The following is a 25,958-nucleotide window of genomic DNA, read 5'->3' as shown; positions in this document are numbered from 1 at the left end:
TACACTTATACACTACTATGGGCAGCTGTACATTGCAGCTGGTTAAGACGGGAGCACAAATACACCCGCATTTTATGATTGACGGAGTCATTCACTCATGTACACGAGACCTAAGAAGACTCCCTTTGGTTCACAGGAGCAAAACTATTGTTCCTTATTCAGATCTGCTCAGCTAAGACATGAGGTAAGCAGTGACTACATGCCGGTCTTACAGTTAATGGTAAACCCATAAAAAGCATTTATTTTTACAGAAAGGATGGTATGAGATTTCATTTGGATTGCTGTCTATGGTTAATCTGGATGTAAAAGGTGCTAAGTGGAGTTATTCTTTATCTGCACCATAAACCGGTCCTACATTATAGGAAATTAACCACATTTACAATTAGGTGCACAAATATGGAAATTTAATGTAGGCTGTAATCTTTCTGTACAATCACCAGCAGGCATATGCATGTCATACATGTGAGGACACATTTTTAAACCGAATGACAAGTCTTTATTCTCTTATATACAAAGTACCTAAGCAAGGTCCAGACAGTGCAGTGCATCACAGATTAGGACAGCCTAAGTACTGTGTCCATATTATTGCTGTATATAGGAAACCACAATTTTCCTTATCTTTATGTAATACTTGTGGCCGTAAGCATATATACATAGTATGTATAAAGTGGGCAAAGTGAAATAAAATATTATGAAATATGAAACAATAAAGCTTCCACAGAAAGCATTAACTCATATACTTCATTAACATATATTTGTATACACCTATAATCCTATTAAATAATATATACTTATATATAGATTACATATTTACATGGGCTTTTTACAATTAATTTAATAAAACAAATGCTATTGATAATAAAGTATCTCTGAGGAATGCCCAGGAGGTCTTCGCATGCACAGCACTGCCTTCCTGCAGAGTCATCAATAATATATAAAGTCAATGGGAGATAGTCTTCAGATTTTTGTCTCTGGTCCTTCTGTAGTAAGGGGCTGGAAGGAGGTGCGAATCCGCAATGCTTCTGCTGCACAGATGTGTCCAAAGCATTTGTTATACCAATCCAGACAATGGCCCCTGAAATAAAATGGAGAACATTTCATCAGACTCTGCAAATACACCAGGATAGATAACTCAATACCAAACCGATTTAGAATGTAAATGGAAGTTGTCAGGGGTGCAGTATAGAAGCTGCCATTGCTGACTTGGTTTTGATGGTACAAGTTTAGGACTGTCACTCTTATCTTGGTATTTTCCTGTACATGGACCCAAAACAAGCAGGCAGCACATTACCCTATATTCACATACTTATTCCAGTTCATTGACTTTAATAAACAAAGGACCAGAATGGGAGCTGCTTCATTTCTGTCCTGACAGATTTCATTAAGGCTGCCATGCCATGAACCATCATGCCTGGGAGACTGTGCTTATATGGTGCAGAAGGCAGGCCTTAAAGCCAAACTCCGGGCAGAAGGATAGTATTAGTGGGGATTAGACAGACCTTCACAGGTCTGATCATCTAGGCTGCCTCCAGGGTCTGCAAAATGAGTTTCTTTGCTCAATTGATTAGTACAGCTCCAGCTGTATTTCTGGGCAGCTTGGGAGGTAGATGCTCTGGGTCTCCTAGTCCTTAGTGCTGCGGTCACATCCTCGATCCCTACTTCTGGTTAATCCAAAATCAAAGGGCTCCATTTTGTGATTGGCTAGAAGGAGAGGGGGTTGGGAATGTGACGACAGCACTGAGGTCTATGAGACCCACCGTGCTTGCCTCCCGATCAGCCTGAAAGTACAGCTGTACTAATCGGGTGAGTGATGAAACTCGTTTTTCATCGTTTTATTTTCAAACTGTCCTCCTGCCTGGAGTTTGTCTTTAATATCTACTTTTAAAAAACACCAGAACCTTTAACAGTTAATGACTATTTATCATTTTAATCCCTAACAGCATATTTACAGCACAATGTTTGGCAGCCTGTTAGGGCTGTGTGCCAGGTGTGTACAGGACGTAATGGTGACACATGTATTTTTTTATGAACTTTGGGGTCCTGCATATTGCAGTTGTACTAAATTCTGTACAAGCTAAAGCATAAAGAGTTTGGATTGTTTGCGATGGTTGCTATTACTTAACCTTTTCTTCCTTAGGAACTTCCTTAGGAACTTCCTTAGGAACTTTTTTTAATGTTAACCCCCTTGTAATTGGATTGTAGTACCCTCTAGAGACACTGGATATCCAGCAATCAGCTTTTTTTTTCAAAAGGTTGCTAGCAGCCAAAGCACTCAGAACATATTGGCAGGGTGTAAAATGGAACTGGTAATTCAAATGCAGCCTTTAACATACAAAATAAAGCCCAGAAAATGTCGGTTGTACACAACAACTTTAAAACCAGTAAAAAATGCAGCTGAAATCTGATTGGTCATCATGGCCAAAACATCCATCTTTTTCTGCAAGCATTATTTACACATGAGGCCACTAAATCTTGTAAAAAAAGAAAAAGAGGCAACAAAAAAAACTTACTTCAGGTCAACTCTGCAAATATGGGTGAGTCTGGACTTTCCAGAGCCACAGGGTTCAATCAGATAACGCGTGTCCAGAAGTGCTGCTCTAACTCCACCAACGAGAGGGGTGTCCTCATGCTCTACAGACATAGCCACCAAACTGCACATACCCTTCGCCAAATCCGTTCTCCACGTCCTAAGATGGAAGATTTATTATGTCAGGCTATATCATAAGAAACTGTGCCATAACTCGCAGAATCGCAATCTTAGCTTTCATCAGTTTAGTGCTTTCACATAAAATGAATTCTGAACCTCTGTTTCCCTTTAAAATAATTAGAACAGAAGGTGAATAATGTTTCATTTACAGTCAGATAAAGTATGTGTGTATACTGTATTCAACAGAGGGCAACATGGAAAAACGTGTTCAGGTTTATATTCCTGACTTTGATCTCAAGCTTTTCTGTTGAGGTCAGCAACTTGATCTTAGGTTATTAAAGGAGAACTATGAGGTGAGTGCTTTTCACTCACCTCATAGTTCTAGCCGACCTGTGACAATGAGACTGTCACAGGTCGGCTCAGTAGATCGGGAAGTGAGCGAACACATACCGGCGTTCGCTCACCTCTCGATCCTGTCACGGCTCTCTGCCGTGACAGGGGAGTGGCTGGATTCCCCTCTCCGATCTGCCAGCGCTGACTGGCGGAACGGACGGGGGAGGGGGCAGGTACAGCTGGCTCTGCCTCTAGATAGGCAGAGCCAGCTGTCACTCACGCAGCTGGGCGGAGCCAAACATAATTGTCAGGATCCGCTTCAGCTGCGGCATCTCAGTATACCGCAAGCTGTAGCTCGCGGTATACTGAGCTTAGGGTAACGGGAGGACGCTAGTTTGTGTCCTCCCGTTACCCTAAGGAGAACTATGGGGAAAAGCCCTAACCCCATAGTTCTCCTTTAAATAGGGTGTTCAGTTATTATTTTTTAGGATGTACTGCAAAGACACACTGATCTGCTTAACAGCATTGTCCTAGGACTGAACATCCCCTTACTGCACTGCTCGGGCCACTTTAGCCTGTCATATGCTATAAAGTAAAGGCCTGTCTTATGTCATTAGCATAGGGACAAATAGCAATGCATGTTTATAAGTGTGCAGGTCGATTGGTCATTATGGTATGCACATTTGCGTCTTAATACCAAGTGTGGCAAAAGATTCCAGCAAACCCAATCATTTTTGCACTGGAGGGTGCTATTTCTTCTGACGGAGTTGATAACTTTTTATGATATCTAAATATTAATAGTAATAATAATAGAAACCATATAAATATAAGAATAATTGTATATACTTCAGCCCTACAGAATTAGTCAGCTCTGTATAGCTGAGTGAAATAAATACATAAGTAGGATGTATAATGGTCACATTGTTATCCCAGGCTTTCCTGAAGGGCTACTGGAAGTTTAATCTAAGACCAGTGTATGTATAAAGACATTAAGTGTCACAATTAGCTTTTTATATCTACTCTCAATAAACTCAGTTTAGCTTAACATACCTTAAAACCACGAAGTCCTTAGAAGGATGGGGAGCCATGCTATTAACAACATACTGGTAAACTTCTGTTTGGTTATCAACAGTTTTGATGATCTTTCCCTGCAGAAAATCATCGTCCCATAGGTGGCGCTCTCTTAATAATCGGTTTAGCACAACGGGTGGAGGGGCTTCCAACTCCACTGACACCTTCCAGAGGCGCAGAGGATTTCCATCTCCAACCTGAAGAATCAGAAAAGTGATCAGTACACAAGCAAAAGGAAAATGATAAATAAATAAAAATGTTGGCGACTGCAATTTCAATTTTTTATTTTTGCATTTAATTACTGTGTGTCGCACATATAGAAAATGTATTAATATAGTCTGTACCTTTTTGTAAGCCACGTCAGTGTTCTCTGTGCTGGAAAGGGAGACCCATCCTTTAAACTTATCCCTGGCTTCTTTCTGAAGGCTCTGAATGACATTATCAAAGTAGACAGAGATGTTCCCTGACTCCTCTTCCAGCTGCTTCCCCAGTTCCTCCATAGTGGAAAGATGCATATCAGCATCTAAATAGGAATTCCGTGACTGTGCTATAATCTCATGTGGAACCTGCAACATCACAAAAAAGACTTTCATTTTAATGGAACAGGAATGGAATGAGTAGCAGTTCAGTAACTGTATAAACTGCCACGGTTAGGCTATCATTCTCAGTGCCCAGGTTATTATCATAACATAATACTCATCATATAGTATAATAATATACTTAACATATAAAAATATAATTGCACAGTAATGGTAAATTCACACTGGGTGTTGCCATTTTGAATAGTAAATGCCTATACACACAGTAGCTAAGAGCATGAGACTTTATGCAGGTCCGATATATGAATAGAAGGCACCAGGCAATTGGTCTTCTACAGTTGGTTATTTGGTTGGTTGGTTGGTTGACAATAAGGAAGTGAAAATGTCAACCCTGTTTTAGTCTTCAGTACAACACTGTGTCCATGCTCAACATGTAACAGATTATCTATAATTCATGTAGTATTCAGTGAGGAACAGTTGCCAGAGCTGCCCACGTGACCATAATTGGGTCACACTACAAGGACGTGAGCTCAGCACCAGATTCCACCAATCCACTGACACCAAATGTATCTGAAATCCACACATGGATCTATTCTGAGTAGTGGGGTAGGTAAATCCTGGCACTCTCTCTCTTCTGTATTTCACCCTATGCAGGTAGCATACACTCACCTCAAACAATTTGTTACATTCCATGATCATGTGTGCCAGGCCCTGTGTAGCAGCCAAGTTCTCATTCAGATCCTTCTGGTCCGGTTTTCCGGTTGCATATTTTTTCTGTATGGCCCTGAAAACAGAAAAGTGGTTAAGGTTAGAGAGTAAGCTTCTGTTCTAAATTAGAACCATATCTCATGTCAATGCTGCAACTGCAGACAACTAATCCAGTGAGGGCTCTAGGATCATTGTGCTGATCATTGTGCTGCACCTACTCATTTGGCCAGGCTGGGCTGTGCCCTGGACCACCCTGCTTTGTATAACCACAGTGTTGTGTGCAAGGACCTAACTGTGATGTCTGGCAGGAATATGAGGATAACAAGACTGGATGAACAAAATAACAAATCCTTTGGCAGGTAAAGAAGTGTGCCTATATGCATTTCAATTATGTATTTAGAAGTTTCTTTTCAGGTTTGCTTTAAAAATATATTATTATATATGACTGCAATTACATAAATGAGAGGTGATTGCATAGAAGCAAATTATTTAAATGCAATTCCTTAGGTTTATGTACTGTATAAATTCTGCAAGAAAAACAAGTCTATCACAAGTATAATAATTATACAATTATCTAAAATAAAAAATATGTCAATAAGTAAGTAAGGCAACAAAAGTAACAACCTTGGCGAATTGTCTTTCCTCAGTAAATTGAGGTGGAACAGAGATGGTGCCAAACAGACGGCGAGATTCATGGGGGTCATCTGATTCTCTTCCACTGAGCTAACGTCATTAAGGAAGCACAGTAGCGTCTGAAGGACTTCACGATTCTCATCTGACATCAGCATAATGGCCGACTGCACTGCCTGAAGCCTTTGGTCCTTGGGGACATCTGTGGAGATTTAAAGGACATTATTATAGTCATAAATAATAGTGTTCAGAATCAGCACAATAGTACAGTGTAAGCGCAACACAGGAAACACACTGCCCCCAAGTGACACCATCAGAAGCTTTCTGACGGGAAACCTTCCTTTTTAATTTAAACTGCAGAGCACAAAATAGAGCCACAAACACATATAATGATTTTAAGGGCAAGCTTCATGTCATAGACAATAACATTTTCATTACATAAACGCTTGTTATAATAAACCTGTAGCTCTCCACATTCATTCCCCACTGGCAGCCATTACATGGGAAGTGCATCATTTACATTTTATCCTCATGGTGGTGGAAAAGAGTTGTGCTAAAATTCTGCACAAAACCCGTGTAAACGTATTGTGGCCCTGTGCACCACAGAACCAGCAGAGGGGCATTGCAGATGTGAACAGTCACATTTACAGACATTATTGTAGGTAATTCACTTTAATTACTGCTATCCTTTATGCATGTACATGAAAAAGGCGGTCAGACGTCACTGCCTGAAAAAACTGTATTCACATAATTGTTGTAAATGTGACTTGGTATCTTGTTGGCATTTAGAAGTCAACCTGGAGCCAACAGTAGTTTACATATGAAAAAGGTACCAGAAGAATGACACCCAGACGCTGTGCCATTTGACACTTCTTTTGTTATGCAAAAGGTTAATTAATGGTGATCTGTACAGGCTGTGATGTGTAGACATCAACCTTAATATATCAACAACTAGAATTCACATAGTATAGCTGTGAGCACAAATTAAGATATTTACTTAATGCTTGGCATGTGGTATGGAACTGGTGAATGGGGTCATAGACTGTGATTCTTTTTTTCTTTCTTTTTACAGTCTCTGGTCGGTAATAATTAATATACAGTACAGGTGAAACTCGAATAATTAGAATATCGTGCAAAGTTCATTTATTTCACTAATGCAACTTAAAAGGTGAAACTAATATATGAGATAGACTCATTACATGCAAAGCAAGATAATTCAAGCCGTGATTTGTCATAATTGTGATGATTATGGCTTACAGCTCATGAAAACCCCAAGAACCCCAAATCCACAACCTCAAAAAAGTAGATTATTACATGCAATCAATAAAACAAGGATTGTACATAGAACAATATCGGACCTCTGAGAAGTACAAGCAAGTACTTGGTTTGGGCCCCTTTTGCAGCACTTACTGCAATTATTTTTGCACGATATTCTAATTATTCGATTTTCACCTGTATATGCTGGGAAAGTCTTCCATTATAAGGAGACATGAGGGTTTCAAAACAGCAAACAACTAAATTAATGGAAATGTGCTAAGAAGGGGTGCCCAGCTAGTGGCTCTGGAACCACATGTGCCCCTTTAGGTACCCTAGCCATTCGTTTTAGCTCAGTAACTATCCTTCTGCTGCTGGTACTCACAGACTCCTTATGACCACACACACACACACAGGTTGTGTGCCTCTCTCTTTCAACATCAGATATAAACATAGATGTCATCAGCAAACCAGCACACACATTTCACGTCAGTGCAAATTCATTTTATTTATAGTTGTCATAACAATAAGCACTTTTGGGGCCGCGTAGGATCCCCTTCATCAGGCTGAAAAATGACACATAAGGATAAAAAATGATGAAGGGAACCCTACGTGGCCCCGAAAGCGCTTGTTGTGACGTCAACTATCAATAAAATGAATTTGCACTGACGTAGAGTTTTCATGCTGGTGAACTGATGACATCTATGATTATATATGTATTCTGAGCGGCACCTTCTGCGGTCATCACCCGTTTGTTTTTTTTGGATATCCGGTCAGGAGTGCAGCAAGGTATATGGACATTGTTCTCTTTCAACATCAGCCTTTCTTTTACTTGTTGATGGGACTCCAGAAAAAGGACTTATCAGTAGTTAAAAGAGGCTGATGCTGATGCCCCTGGAAGGCATGGCAAGGCAGTGTCTCAACGAAGAGTGACAGCACAAAGGTCATGAGGCCATGAGTATGTGAGGCTAAGAAGTTTGTTAAGGAGTCTTACATGAGACCACTCTACGTTAGTACCCCCGTGTGCTGATGTTTGGTGGTGGTCATTTACCATGGAGTGTGGCTTTATTCAGTTAATAAAGTGTCACTTGCTAAGGCAACATTCTATGGGGATGGTAGAAGACTGTACTGAATATATGAGTCCTGAATTTTAGATGACTGCATATTGAATGGAAGGTCCTTTGCAAATGGATCTAATGAACCACATGAATGCTTTCAATTTAGATATCTACAGTACAATTAAGCTTCCTCTATCTTCATAATCATCAAAGTCTATAGACTATGCTAGACTATACAAATCATAACTGAGAGCAAAAACAATGAAAAAAAAGAATCATGAGTCACTAGTCTGAGTCACTTTCACTGTCAATGGCTCTTATACTCCTGAGTCAACACAAACTTACGTCTCATGTCTGAGTAAGACAAGATAAGAATGATGGTTAGCATTGTAGACAACTTTTGTTTCAAAAAACAGACAAGTGTATTATAAATGTGATAAATAATTATATTTGAAGCATGGAATGGTCCTTCAGCCTCAAGGAAATCTGCATACAATGCCAAGCACTACCATTAAACAGGAAAAGAGAATGGGTCTTGCCCATTAGTCATTTGTTCCTAATGAATTAATATATTATTATTTAGTCTTGCAAAGCCTTGGCATTTGCTTGCACTGCTTATCAGACATCTATTAGAATGTTGGGACAATAGAAGATCGAAACAATAGGCCATTCACATTGATAATTGCTGCTGCTCATGTTTTCCAAGTAGTAAGGGAGCACCGTAAACTAATTTATACTATCTCGGGGGCTGCCTGATGGACCATAGCTTATAACTCGGGGGTGTACAATATATCATAGAATTCAGAAGCCAGTCTGTCCAATCATGAAGCCAGCAAGATTTTTTAAGTGCTAGTTCCATTGACTACAACTACAGTAAACCTCAAAATGTAGGCACCAGCTGTAATGTTTTTAAGTGGCATTGGCTACCTGGCTCCTGGGATTTGTCCAGCCCTGTTATAACTAGAAGTCATCCAATCTCCCCTTTGAACAATGCTAAGCTTGAGTTGAGCTTATAGGGTGTGTCCAACATCTTATCCATGACTCCCTTCCAAAATACCAGGGCAAGTGGGAACCTTGGCTATATCATAGATATCTGCTATAGGGTAATTGAAATTAAACTATTGTTTTATAATACTTTGTACTGTGCAAAAGAAACCTTTTTGCAAACAAAAATGTAAGTAACAAGAATATTTATAATGGTGTACAATAAACTATCAGCTGCAGACTGATATGTCTCTTGTGAAGTTTTGAATATTTTGCTTATTATGGGGAAGTGGAGAGTTCTTCCACTTACAAGACTTAGACCTTTAGAATGCCTCAGTTTACAGCCCCATGAGACTCCTACTGCCTCCATCAAGTCACTTGTTGTCCTGATAGTTTTGGCAGTACACAAATCTATTAGTTGAGTCTAGAGACTGATCACTTACACTGGTAGATGTGTAGGAAGGTCTCTCCCAGTTTGCTTGTGAGAAGGGGCTCTGGAAGGTCACGGAAGAACTGTTTCACCATGTCCGCCACATCGTACGCACACTGGTCCTCATAGTTTACATTCTCTGGACAGTTCTCATTCATCTGGCGTAGGGCCTGGATTCGAGACTTAACACCAGATTTTCTAAACAAGCCAACCTGTGGAAAAAGTAAACCTTATCCATTACCATGTCATCCAAGCACAATATACTAGTTGGCAGCATTTATCTTCAGCAGTAAAGAAAAAAAACAATACTATAAGTAAATATGCTGATGAGGGTCGGACAGAGTGCGCTCATACAGCAATTTACAAGCGTTTGTAAGATCATTGTTAGAATTTTCATTTCCAAGCCTATGTATTTCAATGTAAAGGTTTCAGGTAGCAAAGAAACTTCATGATCAGAAAGGAAAAGGAAGGTGGACAGAATTAAGTTGCCCATAATTTTACTGATATTCCTAAATTGCACCGAACAGTTTTCATGAGTGAATTCTAGGAACATAGCTGTATGTTTTTACAATTAGTACAATAATCCAAATCTATTGTTTTCTGGATTATTAATTTATTAATTATATTAAGACATTTTGTAACTGTACCTTTCCATGAAAATAAAGCTGTGCTGAGAGCAATATTAAGGATGCTATTTCTGACTTCTCCAACTGAAAATGAAGGTTGCTTGGCTATCATGCTAATTCAAGCTTCATTACTGAGCTTCTGACTTAGGCATTTTGACTTGCTACTGATGTGTTTCCAGGTCACTGACTCAAACTACTGACAGCCAGGAGTGTCACAATTTTAGAAGTATTCAACTTCAACTGAGACAAGTAATATTTTCTAGAAAAGCTGCATCATTATCTTATTACAACTATTAATGCTACATTGTCACACTGCTACATTGTCATTAGCTACAACTTTCTAAAGCTCTCTCTAATTGCAGATAGAGCTCATAAGATCCTAGAAGCTGCATGCACCCCACTTCAGGGTTGACTTATGACACCCGAAGCAAAAAGAAAAATGCTGCCCATAGCAAACAATTAGCATCCATGTTTTATTGGAATAACTAAACCTGACTGGTTGCTATGGCCTAGTTCTCCTTGTTTTTTTATGAATCAGCCCCAAGTGTCCATACAGTCAGGCTCAGACTAGCCCACAGAAGGGCCACATGATCCCTTTCCCATCACTGTAATCTGAACACAGTGTTAGTAGGATGTAGAACATTGCTTTATGACCACCTGACAGCCAGCCTTTGCAATATTAAACCACTTCCTTTGGGGAGCCCAAGGCACTTCAGTCCTACTCTGCCTAAAGCTATACTTTACTTTGCAATGAGGTGCATAAATGGTAATGTTTAATTATACATATAAAGTATAATAACTCACTATGTATAGGCTAAAACACAATGACAAGCTGTTTTATAGTTACCTCCATATCCACAAGAATGATATTTTATGTGAAATAATAGGACTATTCAATTGCTATGACACTGTGACATTTTATGTCCGAGCAGCTATTAGCGAGATTTTTTCACAGATAAAAGAACTGCCCGTTCCATATGTATATGAATACGTCAGTGCCTGCAAGGCAAAAGTTGAGCATACAGCTCTAGCTGCTCACAATCAGTGGCCTCTAAGGAATTACATGCTCTCTCCCAAGACCTCAGATCTAAAATTACATTGTGTGGGAGGACAGTGAACCAAGCAATCCTTGTTCTAACTGTCCTGAGATCGCCACAAACTGCATTATGTTTTGACAACATCAAAGCTAGCAGTCTCTATAACAGTTCTTGTTAGGAAGCAAAAGAACACATCTTTTTCAATCTAATAGGAAAAAATGATATTTATTGTACAATATGATTCCGCTGGAAACTGATCCAAGTGAAATGTCTCTTTGAAAATGTATGTATGATTAGAGCCTTACAAAATGCTTAAAGCATTGTCACCATACGCTAAGGAGGCTGAGGCAAGCATAGTACTTCAGACGTATTGTGAGTTGGCATTAAAGAGAAACTAGAATGGTTTGCATCATTATTATTTTAATTTTTGTAAAGTTTACTATTTATCTTTTTTACCCTATATAGTCATTATTTGTTTTACAAACAAACATTTAATACATGATAAAGAATTCCTAGAGCACAAAGGGTTTTATAAAGAGAGTGGTAGTAGTCTCATTTCAGATTGGTCCATCTGAGTAAAACCTTGTGCACTGAGCTTATTTTTTCAGCTTCAGAAACTAATCACTGTTAACAACAAGCTTTTTACAGAACCTTGGTTACAAGAAACTGTAAAATGTGAAAAAAAAGCCTAACGTTCCACCTGCTGCTCTGATAAAGACTACATTTGCCAACCTAAAATGTAACTTTTAATAGCCAGCTGAAATAACAAAATGATACTCACTACAGTGAGGGTATTGTCCATTTTTGCACAAATATAATTAGTAATAATACGATATGCTAAAGATTAACCAACAAGTGTTATATTTTATTTATTTCAGCTCTTTTGGAAACAGAAGCACAAACATTTACTGCTAACTTAGCACTAACACTAAAATATATATATGTATAGTATATAAAAAGCTATTGTAAGATCTGAAAGAGTGAACAGTGGATATAACTAGTTTATCTTTTACAGCCATGCTAAATGGTGTGAACTCTTGACTTCTTCGTGCAGTATGAATAAACAGACTTTCAAGCTATGATATTTCATAGTTTGTTTTGGCAAAGACGTGCTGTGAATTCTTCTTCACTGTTTTGCTATGGCCCGGTGAAAACAGTACACTGGAGCACCATAGTAAGGCTAGATTTGTAACAATGCTTTCATATTCTTATTATCTGCAGACTAAACCTGGATCCAGAAGCTATTGGCTCAGTATGACAGCCAGGCAAATTTTTTTAGAGGTGAACAATGTCAGTCCCCATATTTCTTTCAGTACTGGATGACTTTTAATAAACCCGTATGGGCTTCATCTATGCACTGTGCATGTGTAGTAACACAGTTTTCTCTGTTCTAGCAGTATCCTCCTCAGAGCATTCAGTAACATCTGTCAGGCAAGCATTCATGGCATTGTCTCAGGACTTTCTCTAGAACCTTTAATATTAAATAAATATTGGTGGATTTTTCCACCAATTTGACCAAACATTAAGGGGACTATTCACTAAAGGGTAAAGCGTTTGGAGAATGCAGTAGAAGTGAACAATCTCGGACAACATAGCTGAACTGGAAAGTGAGCTGAATTGGAGAATTTTTCCAAATCAGCTACTTTGGCCTAGATTGTTCACTTCTCCTGCATTCTCCAAACTCTTCACCCTTTTGTGAATAGACCCCTAAAAGTGCAAACTGGCATTCACAATTTAAATCTTTATACCTGATCAAGGCAGTTGCTGCGAAGGTAGCGCATCGCTTGCTGAATACTCTGCGGTAAGGGTTGGCCGCTTCTCTGCACATGGACCATCAGTGGTACTCCAAAAACATTCTTATCCTTGTAGTCTGGACCCTTCATCCTCTTCATAAACTTTGGTACAGACCTAAAAATTAAATCATCAATAGAGTCATGTAGGCAATCCATTGTTAACATAACATAATAAAACATCTTGTGTTTATAATAGATAATTATCATACATACCATGTCCAGCCATGTTTGTTTGACATGGAGTATTTCTCCATAATAGCTGTCAGGCGAAGCAGTGAGAACTTCTGTAGTAGATTGAGCTGCCCTGCAGACTGGTTACCGATTTGAAGTGATGCCAGAGAATGGCTCAACTGGTGAGAGATCTGGAAACTGTGCCATCTTAGGCGCCTTAAACACACAAATATTGCAGATTAAATTAAGTTGATATAGTAAGTTGTCAACAAACATATCCAGCTACTCATATGTAAAGTAGAGTATCACTGTCAAAAAATACAGCATATGACTATTTGTGACCATGAGAGCTAACCACCCAGACACAGAATTTCCTGACATCCACTACTGTGATTAAAACAATTAAAAGTTACAGGCAAACCACTTACTATCTGAGAGTCAAGTTTATCCACATGCAGTCATGCAATCATCAGCTATCACACAAAGTTAATTGGAAATACCCTCAAACAATTGATTCTGCTTACTACAACAGCTACATGTAATGAGTTCAAAAACCTTTCTAGCACACCATCAGTTTTTGATTCCTGATTGGCTTTGAGTATTTACCAGCTTACTATCTTTCAAATTACATGATATGGCTAAGATAGAAAGTACAGGATGTTGTAGCTATATCTCATGATGTTCCATATATCAATGAACGACCTATGTATATCTTAAAGAATTTACCTTGTCCTTGTAAGGGATGCCCCCACTCCAGAATCTCTTCTTTCCCTTGTTCCCACTGTATCAGATTCATTGAGGGATGCAGCATCCCGATCCAGATCACTTGGAGTTGTTCTTCCATCAGAAATAGAATTCCCTTCGAAATCTAGAGCCGTTGGATTTGGCAAATGGTAAGTTGATGTTCCAGATTCCACAACCAATGAGTCATCATCTTGCAGTTCTGGCATAACATCCTTTGACCAGTGATCCACAGATTGCTGGAGTCCATTGATATGTTGCAATACATCATCTAAATGTGGAAAAAGATCATCTTTTTCCAAGTCCATGAGGTCACCAGTACTGGCATACAAGTGGGAGCCTGGAACATTGTCATACACACTAAGCCTGCTACCTCTTGGACACCGTGAGGATGGAACTTTTGGCTCTTTTAAACCGAGTCCCTTTTGCCTGCTCAGAGATATGCTTTCCCCTCGCCAGTTCAACCCACAGTGATTATCAGAAGGAGAGAGGCTTTCAATTGACAGAGCTTTTGGAAATGTCCCAGGTTTATGGTCTTTTGGAATATGAACCACCAGATCCTCTTGTGAATGAAATTCACACTTATGATTCTGCCTAGGTTTAGCTCGGATCCCAGCCACTGAGAAAAGATCAATATCCTCTAGGTACATACCTGATCGCTTGTTTGATTCAAAAACTTCTTTTAAATGTGAAGTGCTATCATTGACAGTTCTCATTTCTGATTTCAAATCCACATTTCCAGGTACCTTAATGTCTGTAGAAGAGTCCAATCCATTACCTATCTGAATACAGTTCATTGATTTGACAGCCGCTTGCTCCATTCGCAGAATAGGCTCGCTTATTATTAGGCCTCCAGTTTTTGGTGTTCCTTTTAATTTTCCTTGTGAGCCTTTGCCTCTGAGGGTCCCCATGCATTTCAGAAGATTCTTTGCTTTTGTGTGAGTATATCTCTCAGTCTTTGCATTCAGCTTACTGTCTAGGTATTCCTTTGGCCAGTATGGAGGTAAAAAGTTAACTGAGTTGGAGTCAGGTACGCACATGGTGTCACTGCATTCAAAAGTCTCTCTAGAAGCACTGTTTCCAACATATGAACATCTGCAGTCACTTCCACTGCTACTTCCGCTGTGAATGGAACATATCTCGGGCTCGCTGAGATCGGTCAAAACACTTTCACTACTGGTCGTGTTTTTCATGTCCCCGGATGACCCAAGAGTTTCTGATCGCCTGAACAGTGTATCAATGTCATCCACCCGAGACCATTGGCGACTGAGTCTTTGAAACGTCCATTTGTCACTGATGGCGCAAAGATCTTCTTCATCTGAATCTTCACTCTAAAATATATTAACAGAATTTGTTAAATTCTGATTTGTTTTATCCACATAAAATTAAATTCAGGGCTTTAGTCTATGATGCAACATTGGTTTTTACTGAACCAATATAGTTAGCAATTTAAAGACACATACTTGGTATACAAAGAGGTATACAAGGCATTACAATTTAGTACGAAATATGGAATCAATGTTAGAAATTATGATGGGTAAAATTTCAGACTAACTACACATGTTAACACTAGGGCTCCCAGGTTTTGGGCCTGGCTTAGAGAAGACACGTACTTACGTTTTGCAAACCCCCCCCCCCCCCAAATATGTTTTACTACTTGTTTTCTGTAATGAGTGCTAAGTGGGAGAATCCAGCTATAATTAATAACCTCAGTTTTATCATAAACTACAACCCTTCAGTTTAGCACACTGTGTAGGTAATTAAAGCTCTCAACATCATAATTGCATGACTGCATTGTTTATCCTGGTTGCTTGAGAACAGAGCCTATTTCCGTAGGGCATGCCATTTAATTCTATCACATATAAGTGCTAATTATCTGCAAATGTCGGTGTATAGGGATCTTTATATTTTTAGTACTGCCTTATAACTTCCTATTGTCTTACCAAGTAATATAACATTACCACCATATCCTAAAATTCTGATTCTAGAAAGTACATGACACCTCTACTCTCTTGACCACCATTACCAGCCACCTTTACCCCAAGCCTTTGTACAAATCAGGCTTTTCATAAACAGAAGTTAATCATTTTCATAAATATACTCAAATTTGGTTAAACTAGTGTATTTCAATGGTCATTGTAACATTCTAATTCACTGTCTACTTCATCTGTCATTTCACAGCTCTGACTGACAGACAGGGAAGGACGCATACAAAATCTAATTCACACCTGATCTGTACAGCTCTGGTAATGCTAATGAATGGTGCTCTTTTCTACAGAAAGTGAAGGCTGTTGTTTATCAGGAAACCAATGTTAGCCAACATCTGATCAATTAACAAGATGTGGTTTACAGTCCCCATAACAAATTAGATTCCCAAGATTTTTCTTGAAAGAGTACTGAAAGAGTCAATTCCTCAGAGAAAGATGTCAAGGTTTAATACTTGTCACTCTTCCAAAAATACTTCCAGTAATATTTCGTCACTTTGATATTCAGTATATTATTACAGCATTTTTCCTGGCAATGTTGTTCATATTTTTTTATTGGACAGCTTGAAAATATATGTCAAATATATACTGTACAAATAGAATATTTTCCCAATATTGAACCCTACGGACTAAGACTGGGATGCCATTAAAGTTCATATGAGTGTAAAAGCAGGAGTCCCAATACTTTTGGCAATATAGTGTATTTATGGATAATTTTTAGAAGTAGAAAAATATTTACATGTTTAAAAATATAACATTTTCACAGTCTGACAGCCTAAATCTTACTGATTGATGGTAAATAGCAATATTCATAGAACAACTTGTTTTTTTAAATGTAATTATATACATTTTACCAATTAACATATGTCAAATTATTTTTCCTTTTTCTTCTTTTGATCACAGTAACCTGAAAGAGGATTGGCTGCCATTAGTTACTGTCAAAAATGGCTAAACCAACAGCAAAGGTTCAGATCTGACCTAGACCAGGTGACTATAAATATAGTCGGCAATTATAGATCAATGCAAAGAAAGCAATCTGCTGTTTATTCCTTATTTTTGGAGGTGAAACTCCAGTCCTAACTTTTTTTGTTAGTGTTCGACAAAGTGGAAGAGTTAGTGCTTATGTCACTTTTATTGCTGTCTGTGTTCCTGCAGAGAAGACTTTCTCTTACTTCTTCTAAAGCAGTGGTTCTCAACCTGTGGGTCGCGACCCCGTCGGGGGTTGAATGACGATTTGCCAGGGGATGCCTAGCGGCTCCCGGCCGCCCGGGAGAGAAACACTTTCTCCCGGAAAGGTTTACTTTGCTCGAGCAGAGTAAACCTTTCTCTGCTCTGTTTTTTTTCTGACATCGGGGCCGCCGTCAGTCAGAAAAAAAAACAAAAAACCACCATAGGAATGCATAGCTAGATTCCTATTGGCTATTTCACTTTGCAATAGCCAATAGCAAACTAGCTATTGCACCCGCCCTCTGCTGCTGCCAATCAGCAGAGGGGGACCTGAAGTTCTCCATCAGGTACCCTTCTAGTGATTGACAGCAGCGGAGGGCGGGTGCAATAGCTAGGGGTCATATAATAGTGAAATAGCCAATAGGAATCTAGCTATGCATTCCTATGGTGTTTTTTTATTTTATTCTGACAGCGCACACATAGCACAGCTGGCCCCGCCCACCCCAGGAGCTGGTCACATGACTGTGACACACCGCAAGGTCCTCCAGCATAGTAGAGTGTGGAGGGAGGAGTACAGACTGGAGAAGGGGAAGTAAGTATATCTTATCAGGGGTAACTCTCACGGTTTACACTGAACTCTATGGGCTGCTCTGTCAGTGACAGTACTGCGGAGTATGTACCTCATAGCCACACACTTTAACTCCAATTATTCTAGTTCCAGGTGCAGAGCCGGTCCTGTCTTTGCCTATAGCAGTGGTTCTCAACCTGTGGGTCGCTGTGGGATTTCTGCTGTACTAGGTGAGAGTCCTCCTCAGCCCTCTCCTAGCGCAGCAGTGCCAGTTCTCCTGCCACACATCCAGATGCCGCTGCAGCAGCCGCGTCATCCCGAAATTTTACCGTTGGGGGTCACCACAACTTGGCAAATGTTACCAAGGGGTCTCGGCCCTAGAAAGGTTGAGAACCACTGTTCTAAAGGCAAGGAGACAGGAAGTGAAGCAAAATCTCTCCAGCTGGGGCACACACAGCAATACAAACCTGATGGAGGCTCTAGTGATTTCCTAGTCTAAAGTTAAAAACATTTTCATGAGTTGTACAATTAAATATAAATTAAAAATCAGCATATATTACCCCTATAGCATAAGTCTGGCAAGTGTACAGCCTCTTTCTATATATTAATACTAATCTGTATAGCTGTCAGCATCAGGCCAGTGTTATCAAACAAAATGGCCCAAGAAAAAAATTCCATGTTACAATGTTTCCTATAAGCAAGGAATGTATACTAGCTTTATTGCTCCAATGTTAATGTTGAGTTGCCACTGATGACTGTGGTTTTTAAGGTGCAGACAACAGGGCTGTCATTCTATCTTCTCTACTATGCCTGGGTCACTAAACACAAATTGTCAACTGAACGTTTTCAGGCGCACAACTTAAAGCAATAATCAGTGCTGCACTGATTTTGATGGATGACGCCATCAGGATCAATCTAGGAATGCATAGTTTGTTATTAGAACATCAAGTGGTTTATGCAAAGCAAATTTAATGAGCCCATACTGTATAGGGAACTTGTGACTTGTTGCCTGAGAAAAGAGTCCCTTAGTGACTCCTAAATGTCGCTTATAAGCGTTCCTTAAACTTACTTTGGACAAGCCGCTTGGTGTACTGATGACAAATTACACATTCTCAAACTAAACACAAATGGTCAACTGATGCCATTCATTAAGCCTATGAAGCAGGGAAGGGGGGCATATGCTGTAGCCGTCTCTGGTAGTGGCTTATCAGTTGGAAAACAATAGCAATGAGACAATGTTTTCTAACTTGTATAATTGCTAGTTACTCCCTCCCCTCCAACCACCTACACACAACAAGCCTCAGCTGATTCTGTCTGTGGGTAACATATAAATATTCGATTGTCCCCCCAATTGTCCAACAGGCTGATTTAGGATACTGACATCTAATATCAATAGGCATCTTTGCCTTTGAACTTGCAGGCAAATCTGACTAGTCCGTATTCTACCACAGCTCCCTCCATCTTTGCATGTCAATGCCTTCCCAGGAGCATATTAAGAAAACTGCAAAATAGATTTTGGATGAAATGCTCTCTAGTTAACAAATGTCTAGTTCCTTACTAGCATCTGAATATTTCTGCAAAAAAAAAGATATATATATTTTTTTTATCTCACAGGTAAATCCTAAATGTTACTATATTAGTCCTATATAGTCCCAGAGGTAGCCACTGCACTCTATTTGAAAGGTAAATGTCCAGGTGCACATCTACAAAAATATCCATACAAATCCAAAGCAGAAATAGAGCCACTCAAGGGCTTTGCAGCGGAGGTAAATGAAAGCATCAGCGTTTTATTGTCGACGTTTCAATGGAGCTCAGTCCATCTTTCTCAAAACACTTGAGATGGACTGAGCTCCATCAAAACGACAAACAATAAAACGCTGATGCTTTGACTTATCTCCGCAGCAAGACCCATGAGTGCCTTTATATATGTATATATATATTTGGAACCCTCAGTAATGTTTTACACAAAAGCAACATGACAGGAAATATATTGCTATATGTTTCAACAGACAGTAATTAATCTTATGTAATTCCTTGCTAAAGTAAATCTAAAACCATTTTTTTTTTTTAGATTTGAGTAGGAAGTTATGTGAGGTTTGTATTGCTGTCTTTGTCTCTGCTGGAAAGATTCACCCACTCGGTTTGTTCAGTGACCATTGTTACTAAACTGAAAGTAAGGGAATAACTAACATTTTGAGTAATCACCAGGAATAGAGGCAAAATCTTTGAAAGGGAACACTTTCAGGTGACATCTGTCTAGGAGAGGATTTCCCTTACTTTGGATAGATTTCCATTCACATCTTGTTGTGTCTCAAACTAGGAAGTGAAGGAAAATCTCAATTTGGCAGAGACAAAAAAAAATGATTGTTAGGGACTTTAACAATTCCCTACTGTATCCACAATATAAAAAAATGGCTTTAGCAATACTGACATCCAAGTTAAGTTTAGTATAACTGCAGAAATTAGAGGCAGTTACAATTTTGTTGTACAGATAGCAAAATGAAAATGAAATAAGTATTTTATTACCTTCTTCCGTTGGAGGCTGACATCGAGTTTCATGGATGCACACTTGTTCAACGTGTTCAGTCGTCTGTAAGCAAAGACATAGCCTTGAATTACTACCTGACTGATGGACGACAAGGATCTCTTGCGTTTGCCAACCTTCCAGTCCTTCCAAGGCTGGCCTCCCATATTTTCTTTGGCCTTAAAGGGATATATCCACGTTTCTTTAGAGTAACTTGGCGGAAAAGGCTGCTGCCATTTAGCCTAGAATCCTTTGCAAATGTTTACCTAGTAACTTTATAATCACTTGGCACTTCTCCAACCTTTCTGAGAATTGTCTTGTGTATTCTGAGCTAGCCTTGTATTAATGGAGCCAGTGGGAGGAGCTTTATCTGAAGAGGATCCAATAGGGGCCACTTATCATCTGTCCAAAGGCTACTCCCTCCAGCCAGACACATATGGCCCTGGAAGGTAATGCATTTACAAGTCAAAATACTAACTCTAACTATCCTCTAAGTAGCCCCTTAATTAGATCACAATTTTTTGGGGGGAAAATCATTTGTGTTCAGCTAAGCCTGTCAGTCTTTTTTTGTGTCTTCTTAGCATATCTATAGTAGTTATCTGCAGCTACTGAGCCTATTCATTGGCAAGTTCATACCAGATTGCACGTGCATGCAAATCATTGCAGCAGATTAAGATTTCATTTACTTGGAATGATTGTGGATTAAGTTGAAAAATGTCTTTTATATCAGATCTTGTTTATCTTTTACTTCATGGAGATTTACATTTGCTATATAATTAAATTTAAGATACCCAGATAAACTATAACAGGTAATGTATAAAAGTTGACCACATTATCCTCATTTTAAAGAGTAAATTAATCTACACATGGAATCGTATAATGAGTGAAGGAACCCTCAAGGAGGTCTTATCATTTTGGAAGGAATGATTCTATCCTTCAAGGAGACATGACAACGAACAATGGCCATGGTAGATGAGCCTTCCCTTAGTGCAATAAAATGTATAAACTCTTCTAGCTCATTAGATTAGTGTTTCAGAACTTAGTTGTGATCTGTTGTGATTGTTTTCACTCCAATGTCCTACTACTAAGCCAGAATCATTCATTCTATGTGACAATATGACCCCATGAATGCATTTAAAAGCATCAACTTTTATAAACCCCAACAGACAAATCTAGTAGCAACATTGATTCTCCAAATGATCGCTGAACATCTAAAGCATAGTTTCTTCCTTATGGATCAATGTCTTAAAGTGAAATACATGCACAGTGAAAGTTTGCTTTTAATTTACATTAATCTACATTGTATAATCTACAATTATAGAATTGTAATTAAAACAACAGATTTCTGTTACGTCTTACACATGTTTGCAGTGTGATCTATGGTAACGACCTGGAAACCAGGGATCGGTGAATCTGCCCTGGTTCGATTTGCGAGGGGTTCAAAGTGTCCTGCTTGAAATGCGCAAAACCTGAACTCAGCACCTAACCCTATTCAAGTCTATGGCAGGTGAATCTTGTTAGTAAGTTCTGGTCATTTTCAGGGCTAATAGGCATGGGAAGCTGGTCTTTTCATGCAGCTTTGGGAACAAATAAATTATACAAAACCTTTGAATAACATGCTTGTGGCATGTCTTAAAGCTGTATGTGGTGTTATTATAATTATACAGGATTTATATAGCACCAACAGTTTGCGCAGCTCTTTACAATATAAGAAAGACATTACAATCACAATACAGTTCAAGACAAGATGGTAAGGAGGGCCCTGCCCCTGAAGGCTTACAATCTAATACAAAACAATATGATTATACAGTAGTCAGACCTATGATGGTAGATGGATTGTTCATGCACAGGGGCACTGGTCTGGGCATGCATGTTCAGTTCAGACAAATGTGCCTATTTCACACCCCATGCACAACCCCTGGCTACAGGGGAACAATAACAGAATCCAGAATCCATAAAAAAAAACACAACCCACCAATAAGCTGTTCAAAAAAAATCGAGGGGTGTCTAGACTGTTTTAGGTACCCACTAATGTAATGTAATGATTGTCACCCCATCCACCTTGAAGTCCTCCAGATAAGGTGATAATGCTACCTATGAGTACCTAAAACGAGCTTTGTAAGGCATGTTCTTGAAGCACTGGTGGTGTTTATAGAGTACTAGTGTACTGTTAGTATTCTTGGTAAGCTTATGTTCCTATAATAGTAGGCAATATGGCAGTTTCAGTGACACAGCTAATCTTCAGTTTAATTACGGTACATAAATTCTCATCTTGCAATACACCATTTTATAATATTATGCTCACCACATATGGCCATTTAGTGGCCACATTAGGGAACATTTATATATCTCTAGGCCGTACCCAACCACAGTAGACATCCCTTTGCCAAGTTTGTATGGGGATGGGGGGAATCTAATGGCAGGGATTTTATTCCCCTGCATGCTAATGTGCAGGCCTAGATCGCGTTCTTTTATTCTTGGTAAAAGGATCTTGGATACATTTCAATCCACACGCACACTCCAATCTGTACAGTCATAACAGAATGTGTACAGCAGCACCTGGTTAATCTCTGCACTGACAATGAAGAACAATGGAGAATCATCCAAAAACATAATTTGTTGTGATGGGATCTCATCCAGTTGAGCTGCAAACTGAACTACATACAACACATAGTCCCAAGCTGATGTTCTACTCTTCTGGACAAGAAATATATAAATCTAGCTGTGCTCAATCAGGAACTGTATCCATAGTACAGGCAGATGTATATCAATAATACAGAAATGTTACTAACTAGAGGTCTTTATTAGACAGACTGAAGGTAAAAGAGAATAAAAAGGGAATGGAAGCTAGAAAACCAAAACATTTGTCAATGTGTCTGGGGGCAGAATTCATTTAGACAGTCTGAGTTGTTTATGACAACCAATCAGAATCTTCCTTCCATTTTGTCAGACCTGTGCAGGAAAATAGATAGAACATAAAAATGAGTTTGTAATGGGTGACACAGGCAGTCAATAGGGCCCATTTATAATTAGTTTGGATATTGCAATCTGCTTTCAATGACAGCAGGCCATTTATAAAAATGTAGGCTGTGATGTGGCGCCTCTGGTGTCCTGCAGAATTCACTCTGCTAAACGCAGCATAGACAGAGATGGGCACATGTCTTTAATAGGTCATGTGACAGTTTTTTTTCCCTTTTATTCTCATTCATTTTACAGCATTAATAACATAAAACACATTCTGCTTTAATAAATGTGCCGGGTTTTATTGTTAAGTATGGACACAGCTAATTTCCTCAGGTTAACTAAACGTTTATATAAGCTTTACATATTAAAGTTGTTGTTCATTCATGTAAATGTTAAAATGTTTATTTTCAATCTATTTAAATATGCAGCTTTCATTAAAATAATACCTAATGAGCCTTCCATGAAGATCCAGACCCATCCTTTTATGTGGTGACAACAGTCTTCCAACTGTGCTCATGTGTGTCACCCTGTTACAGTATAACTCCCAAATTACCCTCATTGGGAAGGACAGTCACTCTTTTGGAACCAAATCCCTCTGCCCCACTTTCCTCCTCAATTGTCCCTCTTTTTAGACTGATGTGTAGACCTCTATACTAAATGTCACACTTAACCTCCCTGGCGGTCTGATTATTGTATTTTTCTTTTCCTTTTTTGTTCGCTTTTTTTTCCGTTTTTTTTTTTTTTTACTTTTAAAATTCCCGGCGGTTCCGCCCCCGCTGCGACGCGGACGCTCGCAAGGGACGGAACCCGGAAGACAGATGCCGGCATCGTCCGGAGGACACAGCGGGGATCATGGACGAGGTAAGAGACGCTACGCTGTAATTCCGAGTGTGGCTCGGGGTTACCACTTATGGTGCTGAAAATTAACCCAGAGCCACACTCGGGAATACTGCCAAGGAGGTTAAAGTGACACACTCAGGAGTTAAATCTTAAACATGCATTCAAATACCTTAGCCATTAACAAAATGTATCTTATTTGTGTATCACTCGGCTGTGGATTATCAAATCGTCTCTGAATTGGTGCTGACACTGTCCTTCCTTCTGGGGGGTGACTACTTTTGTTCCCCATTGTCCCTGTGTGTGTTGTAAAGTAGTCACCGCTCCAAGCTCCCTCCTGCGATGGACTACAATTTCAATACAAATTAGTAAACTAAACGTGAGATTGTAGTCCAACATGGGAGTGAGCTTGGAGTTATGGCTAAATTACACACAGGGACCATGAGGAACAAAAGTAACCACCCTCCAGAAGGAAGGACATTGTCAGCATCAATTCAGAGATGATTTGAGGATTTTTAAGATTTCACTGAGTCTAGTTTCCCTTTAACAACCAAAAGTGTTGCTCTGCACTAAACTTTTTACACAAACCTTTTTATTATTCAATTATTTACAATTCATTATTAAAACAAAACAGCCATACAGTGATGAATAAAGCACTTGTGGGTTAAGCCAATCATTTTTGCTTATTAACTCCTCATAACTGGGGGTGTGGCAGGGGGTGTGTCCTTTGCCTACTTACTTTATGCTAAAGGGTGTCCCTCTTTCCCATCTCAGAAAGTTTGGAGGTATTTTGCAGTCACCCCTTCTGGAGGCTACTAGCAGTCATGCCGACACACATTTCACAATCATGGTCCACTGTTATGACCATCAAGAAGTTGTAAAATAGATTTATTAAGGATTAAACACACAGCTGAAAAAGTACTTACAAACGTGTTTCTGAGGACAAACCTCTTTCATCAGAACCTGGCAGGTTCTGATGAAAGAGGTTTGTCCTCAGAAACGCGTCAACTGAAGGAGGGTCAGCGTGCAGATGGCTTCGGCTTAGTACTAGCACTTCCTTTCCCTCATCCTTTTTTTCATGTATTCATCTTGATGGTCTCCTGAGATTATATCGCTTTCTGCTCGTTTATACAAGCTGGTTTGTAAGTACCTTTTCAGCTGTGCGTTTTATCCTTAATAAATCCATTTTACACTATCGAGACGCTCCTTTTGCTTTGTCCTCATCAGATTTTCGGTTTCCCTTGACTGTGAGGAGCTGCCCCCCTGTATATACCTTTGGAAGACCATTTTCAGGAGCAGTTACTGTGTTTTGCCGCCTGTGATTTTCACATATCTTTACATCGAGAAGTTGGTTTAGAGCAATAATGTGCAGCTCATGCTGGATCAAGTGCATGTAGACAGAAAGTGACTGAAAGAGGCTGGAGGAGATCAGCAGTAGTGGGATGCAGAAATGATTAAAGAAAAGGGAAAGCTGTATTTTATGAGAAGAAAACATACAGCGATGGTTTATAACAGGACACACTAAATGCCATCCAGTTAGGGTTTAGGTCTACTTTAAAAGAAGAACAACATGCTTATTATTATTACACGTCTGAGAAGATGACTTGCTAGGATGCTGCTTTGTACAATTCTATCTGCTTATCTGCCCTTTTTTCTAGAAGCCATAGCTTGGTAATGTACTTTTATCTAGTTTCTAATAAAGATAAGGTAATGGTTCACACATACAATACAACTTTAATCACAGTTTCACAGTAACTATTTTGCATTATTGCGTTCACTGTTGAATAGCAGCAAAACTCAGACAAATCCATTCTCTCTACAACTGTACCTTTCAGCATATCTCTTAAATGAGGTTACAAAATTAGAAGCAGCGTGGGTTGAGAGGCTACCC

At 39.2% G+C, this 25,958-nt stretch overlaps 1 protein-coding gene across 2 annotated transcripts in view; it reads right to left on the bottom strand.

Moving 5' to 3' along the window:
- Window positions 1–495: 495 nt before the first annotated feature.
- STARD13 (StAR related lipid transfer domain containing 13) overlaps window positions 496–25,958 on the bottom strand; it is a 164,031-nt gene continuing 138,568 nt past the window's right edge. For both annotated transcript variants that reach the window (XM_018554336.1, XM_018554330.1), the window contains exons 4-14: window positions 20,269–20,332; window positions 14,008–15,353; window positions 13,324–13,497; window positions 13,066–13,225; window positions 9,668–9,866; window positions 5,923–6,130; window positions 5,260–5,374; window positions 4,396–4,617; window positions 4,031–4,248; window positions 2,511–2,687; window positions 496–1,075 (exon numbers count right to left, since the gene is read on the bottom strand). In XM_018554336.1, the coding sequence (XP_018409838.1) occupies window positions 958–1,075; window positions 2,511–2,687; window positions 4,031–4,248; window positions 4,396–4,617; window positions 5,260–5,374; window positions 5,923–6,130; window positions 9,668–9,866; window positions 13,066–13,225; window positions 13,324–13,497; window positions 14,008–15,353; window positions 20,269–20,332 (3,001 nt within the window). In that variant the 3' untranslated portion in view covers window positions 496–957. The remainder of the gene's footprint in view (window positions 1,076–2,510; window positions 2,688–4,030; window positions 4,249–4,395; window positions 4,618–5,259; window positions 5,375–5,922; window positions 6,131–9,667; window positions 9,867–13,065; window positions 13,226–13,323; window positions 13,498–14,007; window positions 15,354–20,268; window positions 20,333–25,958) is intronic.

This window comes from Nanorana parkeri, unplaced genomic scaffold (assembly GCF_000935625.1).
Source record: "Nanorana parkeri isolate BGI_ZX_2015 unplaced genomic scaffold, ASM93562v1 scaffold8, whole genome shotgun sequence".
Lineage (NCBI taxonomy): Eukaryota > Metazoa > Chordata > Amphibia > Anura > Dicroglossidae > Nanorana > Nanorana parkeri.
The sequence above is the reverse complement of the archived record's forward strand: the minus strand, read 5'-3'. Positions and strand labels throughout refer to the sequence as shown.